This window comes from Manduca sexta, unplaced genomic scaffold, assembly GCF_014839805.1.
Source record: "Manduca sexta isolate Smith_Timp_Sample1 unplaced genomic scaffold, JHU_Msex_v1.0 HiC_scaffold_778, whole genome shotgun sequence".
Lineage (NCBI taxonomy): Eukaryota > Metazoa > Arthropoda > Insecta > Lepidoptera > Sphingidae > Manduca > Manduca sexta.
This window is the reverse complement of record NW_023595603.1, coordinates 1-14,633: the sequence shown is the minus strand read 5'-3', so window position 1 is coordinate 14,633 and position 14,633 is coordinate 1. Positions and strand designations below refer to the sequence as shown.

Below are 14,633 nucleotides of genomic sequence, written 5' to 3'. Positions count from 1 at the left end.
GAGTGTGGAGTCACCTAAATCTATACTTCTTTCATACTATTAAATAAAGTTGAAGAGTTTGTTGTTTGTTTACTTGAACGCGCTAATCTTAGGAACTACTGGTTCGAATTGAAAAATTATATTAGTGTGGGATAACCCATTTATTGAGGAACGCTATAGGCTATATAACATCACGCTAAGACAAATAATAGCGAGCATCAACGAAAAATGTTGCAAATACTGGAAGATTAAAGATATTATATTATTTCTTTTGAGAGATTTCATTGCGTGCAATGCGTTAACCATTACAGTTACGCTACAATTATATTATATGACGGAATTGTTCTTCTTAAAAAGTTCTAAAAATATCTAGACACGCGGTAGCGTGTCAAGATTCAAGCCAACAGAATGGCGAACAGTACCGTGAGTAATATTACCCGAACCATTTGGAGCCACTTTTGACTCCTTCATTACTTATAAACTATTTCACATTAACATGGCAAAGGCTCATATATTGAGACTTGCGCGATGCATTTGATTCGAATTAGCCAGGTCAGACGTTGGGCTTCAATATATTATTCTAATTTATAGGAAGAAATTATATCTTAAGTTGTTATAAAATATTTTATGTTGTTATAAATAAATCCCAGGACTGACCATTGAACTTAGCACCCATTTAGATCTTACTTCTTTTGTCGTTGATATCAATAACCAAGGCAGATAATTATCATAACATTGAACTTGGTCCTCATTTCACATTAACATTTTTGATGGGATATTAGAAATAAAGTCTTCCGGAAAATACGTTCACGCGGGCGAAACCGCGAATCAAAGCTATATCTATGTAAATACCTACATGCATATTTAATAATAGTTAATTTTTTGGTGCTAGCAATGTCTGTTGAAATTAATTTATATACGTATCAAATAAGAATACTGGCATGTGACGCGGTGTTGAATCAAGTCAGTCAGTCAATCGTACAAGTTGATACCAGGTGTACCCTGGAGGCGGCGCGAGAGGCGGCGGCGGGGTGCGTGCTTACCGCGTCAGACCACGTACTGAAGCCTGCGCTGGCGATGACGTTCAACGCGCTGGTGCAACCGGCACTGGTTTTCGTACGCAACGTGGCACAAGCGGTGCGTGACGCGCTGCGACCCGCGGCGCTCGCGCTCGGCGACGTGCTAGAGCCCGCAGCGCGGCTGCTCGCCGCCGTGCGACTGGTGCACGTGCATGTCGCTCCTCAATGCGCCTGCGCACACACCTAACCACAACATAGAACATTACTGTACCGTGGCTGTTTATGATTCTACATATATCTTAAGTAGGTACTATTGAAGTGCAAATGAACGAACAGTTATCTAATAAAGTACAGTTCACGAAATGGCCTATCCATTCAGTTGACGCACAAATCTTATTTTACTTCTCACTTTTATCACACATCCGATTTTTGTTTAAACATAATATTAAATTCGTTAAAACCAAATGCATAAACTACTGAACGGTCTGGATAATATTTGGCACACGGATAATCAATGTCCTACCTATATACCAAATTGAGTATAGCTTATGAAAACCATTATTAACGTAAAAATAAGATATATTATCTCCTATGTTGCATGCGTTTACATTTTGCACAACAGACGTGCGACGTGGCTTAGCAGTGCGAGGATGCGTGGTGACTGGGAAAGCTGTCAAGAAACGACGTGAAATTTTTCATCAGTCATCTAGCAAAGCTGCGCTAAGAAAGGCTGGGAAAATAAAGTAATAAATACTATTGACTAGCCTGACACTCTAACTTATACTCAAAGACATTAAACTGTACAGTTAGTTATGAATCAGTCAACAGGGCCAAATTTTTGCTCCAAATTACCAATTGGTAATATGTTGTTGTTTTATTTGAAATGTCCGTATGACAAGATTTCATAGCGCCTTAGATATTTATACAAAAATAACTTTTTTACTGAAAATATGCTAATATGCGCAGTCAAAACGTGCAAATCATTATATTCTTATTTACATTTATGTATGTATAAATAAAATTATGTTTGTGTTACCTAAAATATGTTGATTTTAACTCTTATATTATCTAATACAATTAAGATTGTATTATGTAATGGCAACTGTAATATTAGTTGGGTATATTAATTTTGGGGCTCCACGACATCTTTTAGTTACTTCCCGAATAACACGTCAATTGAGTGCTTGTAATCATAGATGTCAACTTTAAAGACGATTTTATTGAAATAGACAGGCGTCGTTTAGCCACCAAATGACACACGGAGAAACCATTGTGAATAAAGTAAGTGGATACTACTGAGCAGTGGCGAAGGGTGAAATTTTCAAAAGGTAACCCGGTGTAAAAAAAATTGGCGTCAGTTGAGATATCGGGGGATATTTATTGGAAAAAAAACGAAGACAACGAATTAGTCTTGATTCGAAATCGACAAACATTGATATGCCTACTAAATTACCTATTATGCGTAAATAATTGTAACATCCATAAAATCGAACAATAAACGTAGAAAATTCTACTCCTTCCATTAATCACGAATATAAGTACCTACTTACGTATTAATTTGTTATAACAACAAACAAAAGTAAGTATTCAAATTATAACCACACTACTTACCTATGATTATCTGTTTATTTTCAAAATAAACTGTAAGTAAATGTAATTTCTACTTATAGAAACAGATATCACGATCGCCAAACAGACCAACAGTTTAAATGCACCTACATGATAAACTATATAATTATCAATTTAAATAATCAAGAAAGGTTATTCGTTAACTTTTGCTTGTATCGTGGTGATATTTTAAATTCAGTAATATATTATTTATTTTCTTCTAACAAACATTTTGTGTCTGAACTTTCAGATCTACTTCAATTATTTAACACTCTAAATACTAATAATATATGTGAAATCACATACTAATAATATACTTACGTAAAGGTAGACATTAACTGATCACAAGTGGTTAGTTATTTCAATTATAATACACTTTTATTTGTAGTTTCTAAATAAACAAAGCGCTGGTAACTAAGTATCACAGAACTATAAAAAAATAAAATTAATATGACAATTTACAAACACCGCAATTGGTAGCATAATAAATTATGACGTTTGAAATACGTTTAAAGCGACAACTATACAAAGTCGGTTAACGTGAAGCCGAAAATGCTCGGGTTTCCTTTGCCTATATCTTCCGCACGATCCCGACAAACACTGGCATAAAAGTCATAGAAAGTGCTGCCATCTATATTAAAAGCATACCACGACATTAAGCCGCTTGACAGCGGGTTACCTTGCACCTGTAGCGTCACAATTTCACTTTGGTAACGGAATTTCTAGGGAACTAAATACAAGGTGCGCCATCTAATGTTATTTAAAATAAGTAATCGATATCGATTAAATTAATAAACAACGGGCTAATGGCTGATAGATGTCATTATCAAGTTATCATTAATTAATAATTTAAGCTATTATAATTATTTTCCATTGACCGATATGTTTTAAATTTAAATTTACCTATTAAATATATTGTTTAGTATCACCGAAAACCTAAAAGGGAAGCCGGTGGGAATCAGCTTGTATGGACGCTTCGCCACTGCTACTGAGTTTATTTATTTAAAGACTGTAATTTAACACACTGTAGATTATTTCCAATGTCCGCTCTTAGAACTCTGCTTATTCTCCATTTATATGGTGCTTCCCAAAGTTGAGCGGAGCTGTATATTATTATGAGCTGAGCTCCGCTATCCTAGCTGATAGTATCGGGCGTTTCCGGGAGTATTCGGCTGCGAGGGCAGACTGGCAGAAGAGATATGTCATGCGGCGACTCTTCTACTATTTTCTCTGGTTGCACGTAGTCAACAAATGTCTAAAATTGTATTCTGTAATTATTTTTGCTAATATAATGTTTAATACTGTAAAAATAGCGTTTAACATTATTAAATAAAAGTGTCATTACCTGGCCTGCTACATTTCATATCTTGACAAAATAATACTATCAAAAAATCACCGGCTGTCGATAGTACAAAACAATCGATAAAATCGATAGGTTTTGGTAAAAACGAATGGTTTTTGCAATAACATCGATACCATTGATACTATTGTATGCATTATTATCGATAATATTGCTTTTGTCAATATTATAGCCGGTAGAGAGCTATCGATTAGGGATGTTACCTACGGAGTTTCAATTCCGATACGTCGGAACTTCTGATTGATTGTACACTTGCGATTTCGATTTAGTTAATTTTGAATTTTCGAAAATGTGTTCAAGAAAGGTGGTATAACTACTTTGTTAAAGTCATTTCAAATCAATGCATGCTATTGAACAAGAAGAGTACATTAAGCAAGATACTGAAATAAACACCAGCTGCCTTCGACTTCATCTCTTCAAGGGATAGTGAGATAGAACATCTGCTTACTACTCTGTCTGCCTCCAACTCCAGTTCCGATTCTGATTACGACTTCGGTTCTGATTCCGGTTCCAATAAGTCAAATATAAAAGCTCCGGTTTAAGGCGATGCAATCAATAGTACAATCGATATCCTAAACAGTTTTTTAGGTCGGCCATCGATAGTCAAACTATCGATGATTCTGCAACACTACTCGAGGGGCTTCTTCGTTTTCTCGACATTATATTCATAATGGTTTTTACTCAGAACAATATGCTTGTCATAGTTCCAAGGGTATTCATGTTTTAAATTTTAACAGGACGTCACGTTGCTTCGTAACAACACAACCCCTCCCTCCCTCCCATCTCAAGGTGTGACACCTCACGTTTCGGTGTCGAGCGCAGGGGATTTACTAGCTGTACTAAAACAAATTCAAAGTTTAGAGGCTGCCGTGGGTATTGTTCACCGTTAGACATTGATAATAAAACAATGGATTGTACGAAATTAATGTTCCTTTATTTACAATTTAACATCAGTCGGTAACATCGATACTGCTTGATTGATCGCACAGCTGACAGAACACTAAGTGGCGTGTCAATGTATGTTTTGAGGAAAATGCTTACATCCATTATTTTTTCTAAGGAAATGTATAATATTAATGAACAAATGTATGTGCATTTGAAAGCCATCAGTTGAGTGCCGGGGTTCGCGGCGGCTGAGGTAGAAACCCACACCAAAGTCTTAATAACAATTTCATTTCAACTTTTAGCTGTAGCATGTGCCCCAGCTATTATGACATAAACTTGATACAGGGTACAGATTGCTCTCACTTTTTTCTGCTGCATTCTCATTGTGTTTGTATTACATATTTGGAATCTTCGTAGCTGCATAATATTATGGAAATGATTTCTAATTTCTATTTAAGAAGTATACTATTTATTTTAAGTGTATGCTTATTTCCGTACGGTGGGTAACACTGAATGCGACTTCAAACGCGTCTTAGCTCCTTACATCACCAGTAACGACTATACAACAATGTACTTACATTTATATACGTCATCTAGTGTATACTAATATAATGTTTTAGTCATTGACAATAATATTGCAAATATTATAGTTTACACGGTTGTTCCTTTAATGGTATTTTTTGCATTTGAAACAGTTTTGTCAGAGATCACCATTTACAAAGAAACTTACATTCCTACACTTTATATCTAATACATCAATTGAATGCATATTCTCTACTCTTGCGTTTAGACTGTCATTATATGATAATTGCAGGTTCATTTGGATCGGCTCAACGACCGTTAGAGTTTATTGTCGGGATTCCGGTGGTCTCGGCGCGGGCGAGGCGGGGTGCGAGGCGGGGTGCGAGGCGGGGTGCGAGGCGGGGTGCGCAGCGGCGTGCGCGATGGTGTGCGCAGCGGTGTGCGCGGATGCGTGCGAGGCGGCGGCGTGTGCGGCGGAGTGCGCGGCGGGCGCGGCGATGTGCGCCACCACGACGTGCGAGGCAGCGGAGGCGGGCGGTGCGCCCGTGGCCTACGCCGCAGCCGCCTGCACTGCGCCCGGCCCGACCGACCCGCACCGCAACGACAGTTGCTGGAGCTGTATCTTGCGCAGCGAAGCGCCGTCGGCGCTCGTGCCAACCAGCTCCGCTCTGTGACAAAGATATATATCCTTCAAACACGTTTATAGTGTTAAAAATGAAAGGTATACCAATTAGGTATAGTTGGAAATAAACTTGAGCAATCGTCAAACGCCGTGTCATATCAACTGCGCGACTAGTATATCATGTGAACATCGTCTCTCGCACTCTGCCGGCGTGGCGCTTGCCCCCAAATAAGTACACTTGCATGCGATATCTTTTGAACATTACATTCTTGTTTAAGTAGTACTTTCAAGCCCTGATCGGTGGTTCGATCTCTCGACGCAAGCATGCTTGGATTAAAATAATACTAGGTACTTATAACAAAGGAGAAGGCTAAACACATTTATTTTTTACATTTAAGACATATTTTTTGTGTTGAGGCTATTTAAAATTTTCATTTAATTATTTTTAAACTTTTTATATTATCCACAGTGGGTTTACCTCATGATCTAACAACACCTACTCATTGAAAACAATATACCATATCTGTTGTAAATTGAACTACCTACAGTTGCCATGTGTTGTAAATACCGCCAAAGTAACCATAAAATATCTTAGTACTAAATGCTATTTACCTGAGCGGAAGGCGCCACAGTCTGATGAAGGATTTTTAAATGTCGCGCCGTAAAAGCTTGTTGTCTATAAAGCAGTTGCGCGGTGGGCGCGGAGGTCGCGGTGGCGCCCGCGATGGTCGCGCGTGGTGTCTCCGACGTAGCCGCGCGCAGGCGCCGTGCGTCCGGCTTGCCACCTGCGCCGCTGTGTGCCGCCACCAGCACGCGCTGCGACACCGACACTGGCACCGGCGCGGGCGTCGCCGAAGCCACGCAGGAACCGCCGACGCCGTCGTCGACGCTTGTGGCGCTGCCGCCTTAAGTTTTTCACGTGCAATACGATCCGCCCGGCGCGCGGCCACCTCGACTGGTGTCGGCGGCACATCGTAGTCGATCCCGTGATCGGCGAGTAGTTGTGCGTGTTTAGGATTGCGGTGCGGAGGATCGTCGACTCGTCGTTTGGGCGCAGCGCGACGGCGTTCGGCTGCGTCGCGTACCGCGTCGAGCCGGTGCAGCGGCAGGCGCGGACGCTCGTCGATCAAGGCAGCGACGGGCGGCAGGCAGTCGTCCGGTGTCGGCAGCACGCCCGCTCGGGGTCGGCGAGCGCGTCGTGCCGGTCGCGACACACTCGCGCCGACCGGTAGGCGCGCGCCGCCTCGCCCACGAGCTCGGCGACCCACTCCCAATTGGGCGCGATCGCAGGCGGCGGTTCTGACGGAAGACGCTGCAGCCGGAGCGCGCGACGCAACGCGGCGTCCTCGGCGAGGGAGACCACTCGGGCTGAGGCGCATGCGCGGCAGCGAGGCGCGTGTGGCAGGCGCGAGGCGCGGACGGGGCCGCGGAGCCGCCGCGCGTCGAACAACGAGGAGCGGTGCGGGGGTGCGCGGGCGGTGGGACGCGGGCGGCGCGCGTCCCGTGCAGCGCGGGGCTCGCGGCGGTGCACGGGCGGCAGCAGCGCCTCGGGTGCGGCGCCGCGGCGAGTAGAGCGGGCGCGACCAGGTCTCGCAGTACACGTCGCCGTCGCCGGCGGGCGGCGTGGGCAGACACCTACACCTGCAGGGAGAGAGACGCGTGAGACACGGTCCGGCTGACACTAGACACTGGCAGAGCGCGCGGTATCTCGTTGTGACTCACCGGCATCTTGTCTCCGGCTGCGTTCACCCAGACCTGCGGATAGGACCGTACCATACATTAGACAATCACAATTATAATATTACTAGCGACCAGTCACTGCTTCGCCTTGGTAGCAATACATCAAGTTTGACATTGGTTCGAGAATTTTTCGAATTTATTGTCAGATGCGGTGAGGGAATTTGTTTTATAATATGTAAAAATGGTGTAAGACTAAATATATACAAGTGTCGAAAACTTTATTAACAAGTGGAAGCTATTTTACTGTAAAACTTTAATCCATACTCACCAACTATCTTTTAATTAAATTCCATCCCAAGGTAAAATTCTATGTAATGTGTTTATAATAAAATATTTTATTTCAAAATGAAATGATCGATTTTAACTTAAGAATGAAGCAATTTTCATTCAACAGTGCTATTACAAATTGAACTACCTGAAATTATACTTAAAGGACTCTCCCGTTTGGAATCGTACGTATTAGCTAGTCTAGAAGAAAATTGTAACTAGGCGCAGCGGATGAGACATTATAGAGTATAATATATTATTCTAATTTTTATTAGTTCATCAAAAATATTTCGAGTTTATTATCTGTTCATGTTTTCTTCAAGTCATGATTTTTTATCTCTAAAATATTTGTTTTCAATTGGTACCGAACGCATCCCGTATGCGTAGATGATGCAGATAAAGTGACAAGCTCGCTAGTGACATACCGTTGAAGTTATTACGACTTGTCAATGCACAAGGGATGCTGACCCAACTACCCTACCGCTCAGCTGCTCTAAGTTAGCCACGACTGACTCGACTTATTGTGTTATATGTATACAACAATATGATTATAACAAGACACGCCGGGCATGTGGAGTGTCCAACTTAGATCAGTCTTGATATTATATAATATTCCTCGCTATTGGTTTAATTAGTGGTTATTGCACATAAAATGTTCAAGTTAAGTGAAAGTGTTTTTCTAATACCTATTTTAAAAAAGTCAAAACTCAAATGTAAACAAACAGAAACAATTTTTCGCGAATTTCCCTGTCTTGTCTAAATTTAAGACAGATGTGTGATTCGAAGAACTTAATTAAAAGCATGCTATGAGTCGCCGCCCAAAGGGCAACGCGAAAACGCTACTGGCGTGTATGTGGCGTCGGACCAGAGCCACCAGGCCGCGCCTTACGCCGTTCGGCACTTAGCTCAAATAATTAATAAATCATTAATATATAATAAAATGTTTGTTTACACTTCTATAACTTTTGTAATGAAATCGTAACAAATGTACAAATTTCAAAATGTATAAGAATAAGACAAAGGAAATCTGCTGACTTGAACATTTTATCAAGACATGCGTGTGCCGTGCCATCCTCCGGGTTTAGTGCTCACAACCGGGGAGGGCACGGCGGCCGCGGGGACACGCGGGACGGGGGGAAGGGAGGGGGCGACGCCGGCTCGACTCCGCCCGTAAATGCTTGTGCGCGTTACGTCCCTGACGTTCGGCCCGGCGCCGCGGCCCAAGCATTTACGTCGACGTCGAGCGGCACCGGGGCGGGCGAACGTCAGAAACATAAACGCACGAGCCTAGTTCCAATCATTTATTCCTCGCGGTGGAGAGCCAAGCGTCGAGCGTGCCGTTGCGGAGCGCGCGGCGGCGAGCGGCACCCCCTCCCTCCGGCGCGTCGTCCAGCGTCCACAGGTTGATGTGCACCGTGCCGCGAGAGCGCGTGCGCGCCGCCGGGGCGGGAGCGGGGGTGGAGGCGGGTGTGGCCGGACAGGGCGCGCAGGAGGCGGCGGGCGCCGGGAGCGGTGCGGGGGGCGAGGAGGGCGGCGAGGGGCGGCGGCGCGCGCGCGCGCGGCGAGCTGCACGCACCTCGGCGCGCGCCGGCCCGCGGCTGTAGGTGAGCGTGGGCGAGGGCGAGCGCGTGGGCGACTCGCGACGCAGCTGGCGGCGCGCCTCCTCCCACTCGCGCAGCTGGCGGCGCATCTCCCCGAGCGCGGCACGTTCCGCCTCGCTGGCCGCTTCACCACTCTCCACCACGCGCATCGCGTACTTCTCAATCGGTGTCAACTATAAACAACATCAGCGTTTTGCAGCACTACAAAACAGCACATCACCACACCACATCGGAAAAATTCATAAAAAATATATATGCAAATATCTCAAATCATAAATGGGCTATCCAACACTAAAATAATTTTTCAATTCGAAACAATAGTACCCGAGTTGAGCGCCTTCAAACGAACTAACTGTTCAGTTTTATATAATAGTATAGAATGAATGGACTATTTATAAAAAAGATAAGTGTAGCGGCGTAAATAGACAATTTTTTGCTGTCGGATCACAGCAAAAATAACTAGGTGCCATTCAGGAGTTAACATACGATACGCGGACAAGTAAATGCAAACTGTAAGCAGGCAAGGTGCGTGTAGTGCGGACCTGGCTCATGAGCGCAGCGAGCTCGGCGGCGTGCGGGTCGCGGGCGTCGCGCGGCTGCGGGCGCGGCTCGTCGTCGAGCGGCACACTCTCGTCGAACTCGGCGAGCTCGCCCTGCGCCTCTGCGCGCGCCGCCCGCGCCGCCGCCGCGTCCGCCTCGTCCTCGGCCGCGGCCAGCGCACTCTCCAGCTCGCCGCCGCCGCCGGCGGTGCTCTCCGTCACTGCCGCCTCCGCACCGAACAACTCCTTGATGTTCGCCTGACACATATCAATTAAGTTTTACAAATTACTTAAAGATTCAACATGTCATTGATATATACGAGTATATTGTGTGTCGCACTCACCCCACGCAAATACGACGTGGTGAAATGTCCGTCCTCGATGGCGAGGTGACCGAGCGCACGTTTTTGTTCCGCTTTACGCAAAATATTTTCCTCGACCGTGGCAGCAGTGACTAGTCGGTACACGTGAACGTCGCGAGTTTGTCCGATGCGGTGGCATCGGTCCTGCGCTTGCGCGTCCATCGTCGGGTTCCAATCGGAGTCGTAGAATACTACAGAATCGGCACCGGTAAGGTTAAGACCGACACCACCACTCCGTGTGGACAGGATAAATGCGAAAATGCGCGGATCTGCATTAAACCGGTCGACGAGCGGTTGCCGTCGGTCGACACGCGTGGCTCCATCTAGTCGCAGATATGCGTATCCGTGCATCGAGAGGAACGCCTCCAGTACGTCCAGAACGCGCGTCATCTGTGTGAAAATGAGTACGCGGTGTCCGCCTGCCTTGAGCCGTCGCAGCAACACCGCTAAAGTCTGTAGTTTACCTGCAGATGAGAGCACACACACGATAAGATGATAAGCTGACGAGTGGTGTGTGTGGATGTGCATTTGGTACTGACCGCAGTCATACTGCAGCAACGAGGGGTGCGGGAAGGCCACGGCCTGGCGCGAGGCAGGCGCGTGCAGCAGCGCGAGCGCGGCGCGCGCGGGCGGCGTGGCGACGGCCTCAGCGCGCGCGGTGCGCCGGCGCCAGTCACGCGCGCCGCCGCCCGCGCCTGCGCACACCGACACCGGCTCCGCGCGCACCGTGGCGCAGCAGATGCTAAATCTGGTACCCACAACATGACCAATCACTAACAAGAAAAGAAAAAAAGTACAAATGACGGGAATTTTGGATAACGATAATTTTACGTCAGTGATAACGACACTCACATTGTACCACGACCATGGGTTTTACGGAATAAAAGTAACACTATACATTTTTAAGGGATACTAAGAGTTTGTACGATTATTAGCTTGTTTATAAAATGTCGCCAGACCTATATCGTTTTACAAATAAAAAAAACGATAGTAAACTTATACTTCAAAGATTTATACTTATTAATTTGTTTGCAGGTTTTTGGACAACAATGGTGTATACTACATATCTCTTTAAGAATATAACTTAGTAATATTATTTGTTAGAAACAGATTTTGATTAGGTAAAATAAACTACCACTTATTTAAGCGAAATACTTTCACAAAGTATCACCATTGAACGCTACGAGAGTCACTCAATGACTGAATCGAATGTTCGAATTTAACTGAATCCATTTATCAAATGCTTGGTGTTTTAATAGCAAAAAGAGTATGACACGTTACTAACACCCTAACAGGGTTATTCATATTTAAAGAAATAACAATACCTGTCTATGATGTCGTGTAATTCGGTAAGCAAATCAGCTATATCCCGCGGCGGCACTGGCGGCGGACCGGCCCACACCGCTGCGCGTAAATCCGCTCCATACAGCGGCAGTCGCCAGCACCGGCGCTCGTTACAAGCCGCCAGCCGACGAAGAGCTGCACGTCGCCTCGCTTCCAAGCGGGCCGCCGGCGCGGTGCACGGCGGCGCGCGAGGGGCTGGCGGTGGTGGCGCACGCGCAGAGTGCGGTGTCGCGGCCAGCGCGACCGCTGGCGGTGGCGGCGCGGCTGCGGCCGGCGCGGCTCTCGGCACCAGACGGAGGTGGATACGCAGCGGAGCGAGCGGCGAGAGCGCGGCGGCGGACGGCGGCGCGCGTCGGCCGCCCTCCTCGAGCGCGCGGCGCGGCGGTGCGAGGTGCCGGGCGCGGTGCGCGGCGAAGGCGCCGGCGTCGGCCGCCTCGAGCGCGGCGAGGTTTCCGCCGAGGCGCGCCGCCAGCTCAGCGCGCTCGCACACCTCGGTCAGCATGAGGAGCGCGGGCGAGTGCAGCCGCAGCGCGCCCAGGTACAGCGGGGAGGTGACCGGCCGCGGCTCGAACAGGTCGGGGTGGTTGCACACCTTCCGTAGCTGCATTAGTACGTTTATCACGCTGAGCAAATTGCCAGACGCGAGACTCTCCTTAGTCCTGTAGATTAAAAATATTGAGTATTAAATGGAATTAAATAAGTTGGATCTCTGGATCCAAAGGAAGTGTTACTAACTTGGCGCGCGACATGAAGTCGTCGTAGAGGCAGCGTTGCCGCGCGGCGAGGCGACACATAAGCACGCGTTCGTACTTGCGCGGCATCTGGCGCTCTACGTCGCGCTTGAGGCGGCGCAGCAGAAAGGGCCGCAGCACGGCGTGCAGACGCCGCAGCGGCTCTTCTGCGTAGCGCGCGCCCTCTGCCATGGCGCCGATCTCCGCGAACCACTCGCGGAATTCCGAGTGCGACGCGAACTCGTCCGGCATGAGGAAGTGCATGAGCGACCACAGCTCCACCAGGCTGTTCTGCAGCGGCGTGCCCGTCAGCAGCAGCCGCCTGCCACATAACAATGTGCAGTCACAGATACATCCACTTTACCTTTACGGCAACGAAATAAACACAATATTGGAATACAAAAAATCTCACCTTTCTGTCTGAAAGTTCAGGAGTAACTGCCATCTTTGAGATTTAAAATTTTTGATATTCTGGGCCTCGTCCAAAATTAGATATTTCCACTTTTTTCGTCTAAAACTCTGGTGGTCCTGTACAACTAATTTGTATGAAGTGATGCAAACATGGAACGAATTTGCTTTGGTCCATCCAACCCGCTTCTGCTTGCGTTCTTTTATGGTGCCGTAGTAAGTAAGTATTTTAAAAGCAGGACACCACTTTTTAAACTCCATCTCCCAGTTGAGCACAACAGATGTGGGTGCCACCACAAGATGGGGCCCCCAGTCGAGTCGTTCCAGTGCAAGATGAGCCAATAGTGCTATGGTCTGAACGGTCTTTCCGAGCCCCATCTCGTCCGCTAGGATTCCGTTGAGTCCTCGCGCGTGCATAGTTGCCAACCAGTGCAGACCGACGTGTTGATATTCTCGCAACGCGTGCCGCAACAAGCGCGGCACCGGTGTGCCTACCGCGGTCTCCGACAACGTCGTACCTGTAGGCTGCAGTGATGCCGCCAGGGACGACGCCTCTTCCACACGCCGTTCCGACTCCCCCGCGTCGGCGGTAATCGCTGTAGCCGCGGATAACGACGCTTTCGCCTCTGGTCCGTCCGTAGGTGTTTCTTGCATGAGAACTTCTAGGGGTTCCTCGGGCGTGCCACTCGCGTCCGATTCAGAGTCCGAGTCTGATTGTTCGCCGGTGGAGGTTGTGGCGGCGGTTTCCGCATCCGTGTCGGTGTCGGCCGGCTCGCCGGCGGCGTACCGTCGCACAAGCTCGTCGATATCGAGATCTGCATCACGGCGCAGCGCATCCAGCTCAGCGGCGGCGTCGCGGCCGCGCTCGGCGCGTTCCTGCTCGGCGATGGTGCGCTCGTCGTCGGCGGAGTCGTCGTCGTCGTCGGGCGAATAGTCGGAGGGCGGCGGTGAGTGGACGGGCAGGTAGCCGGGCGGTAACAGGTCGCCGAGGTCGAGGCGGGACTCGCGGCGTAGCGCTTCGATCTCGTCCTTATGCGCGGCGGCATCGAGCCCTGCCTCGCGCTCGGCGGCCGCGATGGTCTCCTCGTCGTCGTCAGAGCAGCCGCGCGGCGTGAACTCGTCGTCGGAGGGCGCGGCGGTGGCGGGCCCGGAGGTGGAGGCGGTAGAGGCGGGGCCGGCGGGCGCCATGTTGGCGGCGAGCTGGCGCGAGTAGCGCTCCGTGCGGTCCACGATGTAACTGAGTTGTTCGTCGAGTGCTTCCTTGCGCGCTCGTTCCACTCGTCGAACCCGTTTCCACTCCACCAACTGCCAGATATAAAATAAGTAGTTATGGTACATATAGATGGCCCACTTTTTGAAGATGATTGATAGTATTTCAAGGAATTCAATGATTATTGACAGTCCCATCATTGGACTTGAAAGCAAGTAAAAGAAAAACAAAACATTTTCTGTCCATACATGAAAAATATAAATAAGCAAAAAAGGACAATGCCCAAAACCAGGCTATCTTTGCGTCAGTCATGCGTCTTAATCAAATAACCATGTAAAATCATAATTTTAATTATTACTTCATTTGTATTTATTTCAGTCTTAAGCAAATAGGGGTTTTAAAGATATGAAAAAAGTTGTTTAATTGTTGCAAATCA

General features: G+C 47.3%; 1 protein-coding gene across 1 annotated transcript; it reads right to left on the bottom strand.

Annotated features, from left to right (window-relative positions):
- Positions 1 to 6,103: 6,103 nt before the first annotated feature.
- Positions 6,104 to 14,292, bottom strand: LOC115448052 (helicase domino; the record flags this gene model as incomplete). Its single annotated transcript, XM_037447245.1, is given in 12 exon segments — positions 6,104 to 6,855; positions 6,858 to 7,146; positions 7,149 to 7,556; positions 7,558 to 7,633; positions 7,716 to 7,750; positions 9,579 to 9,776; positions 10,146 to 10,400; positions 10,487 to 10,968; positions 11,044 to 11,252; positions 11,830 to 12,507; positions 12,584 to 12,901; positions 12,992 to 14,292. Coding segments are annotated over 12 exon segments (4,512 nt in total), but the record flags the coding sequence as incomplete, so codon positions are not given.
- Positions 14,293 to 14,633: the final 341 nt, after the last annotated feature.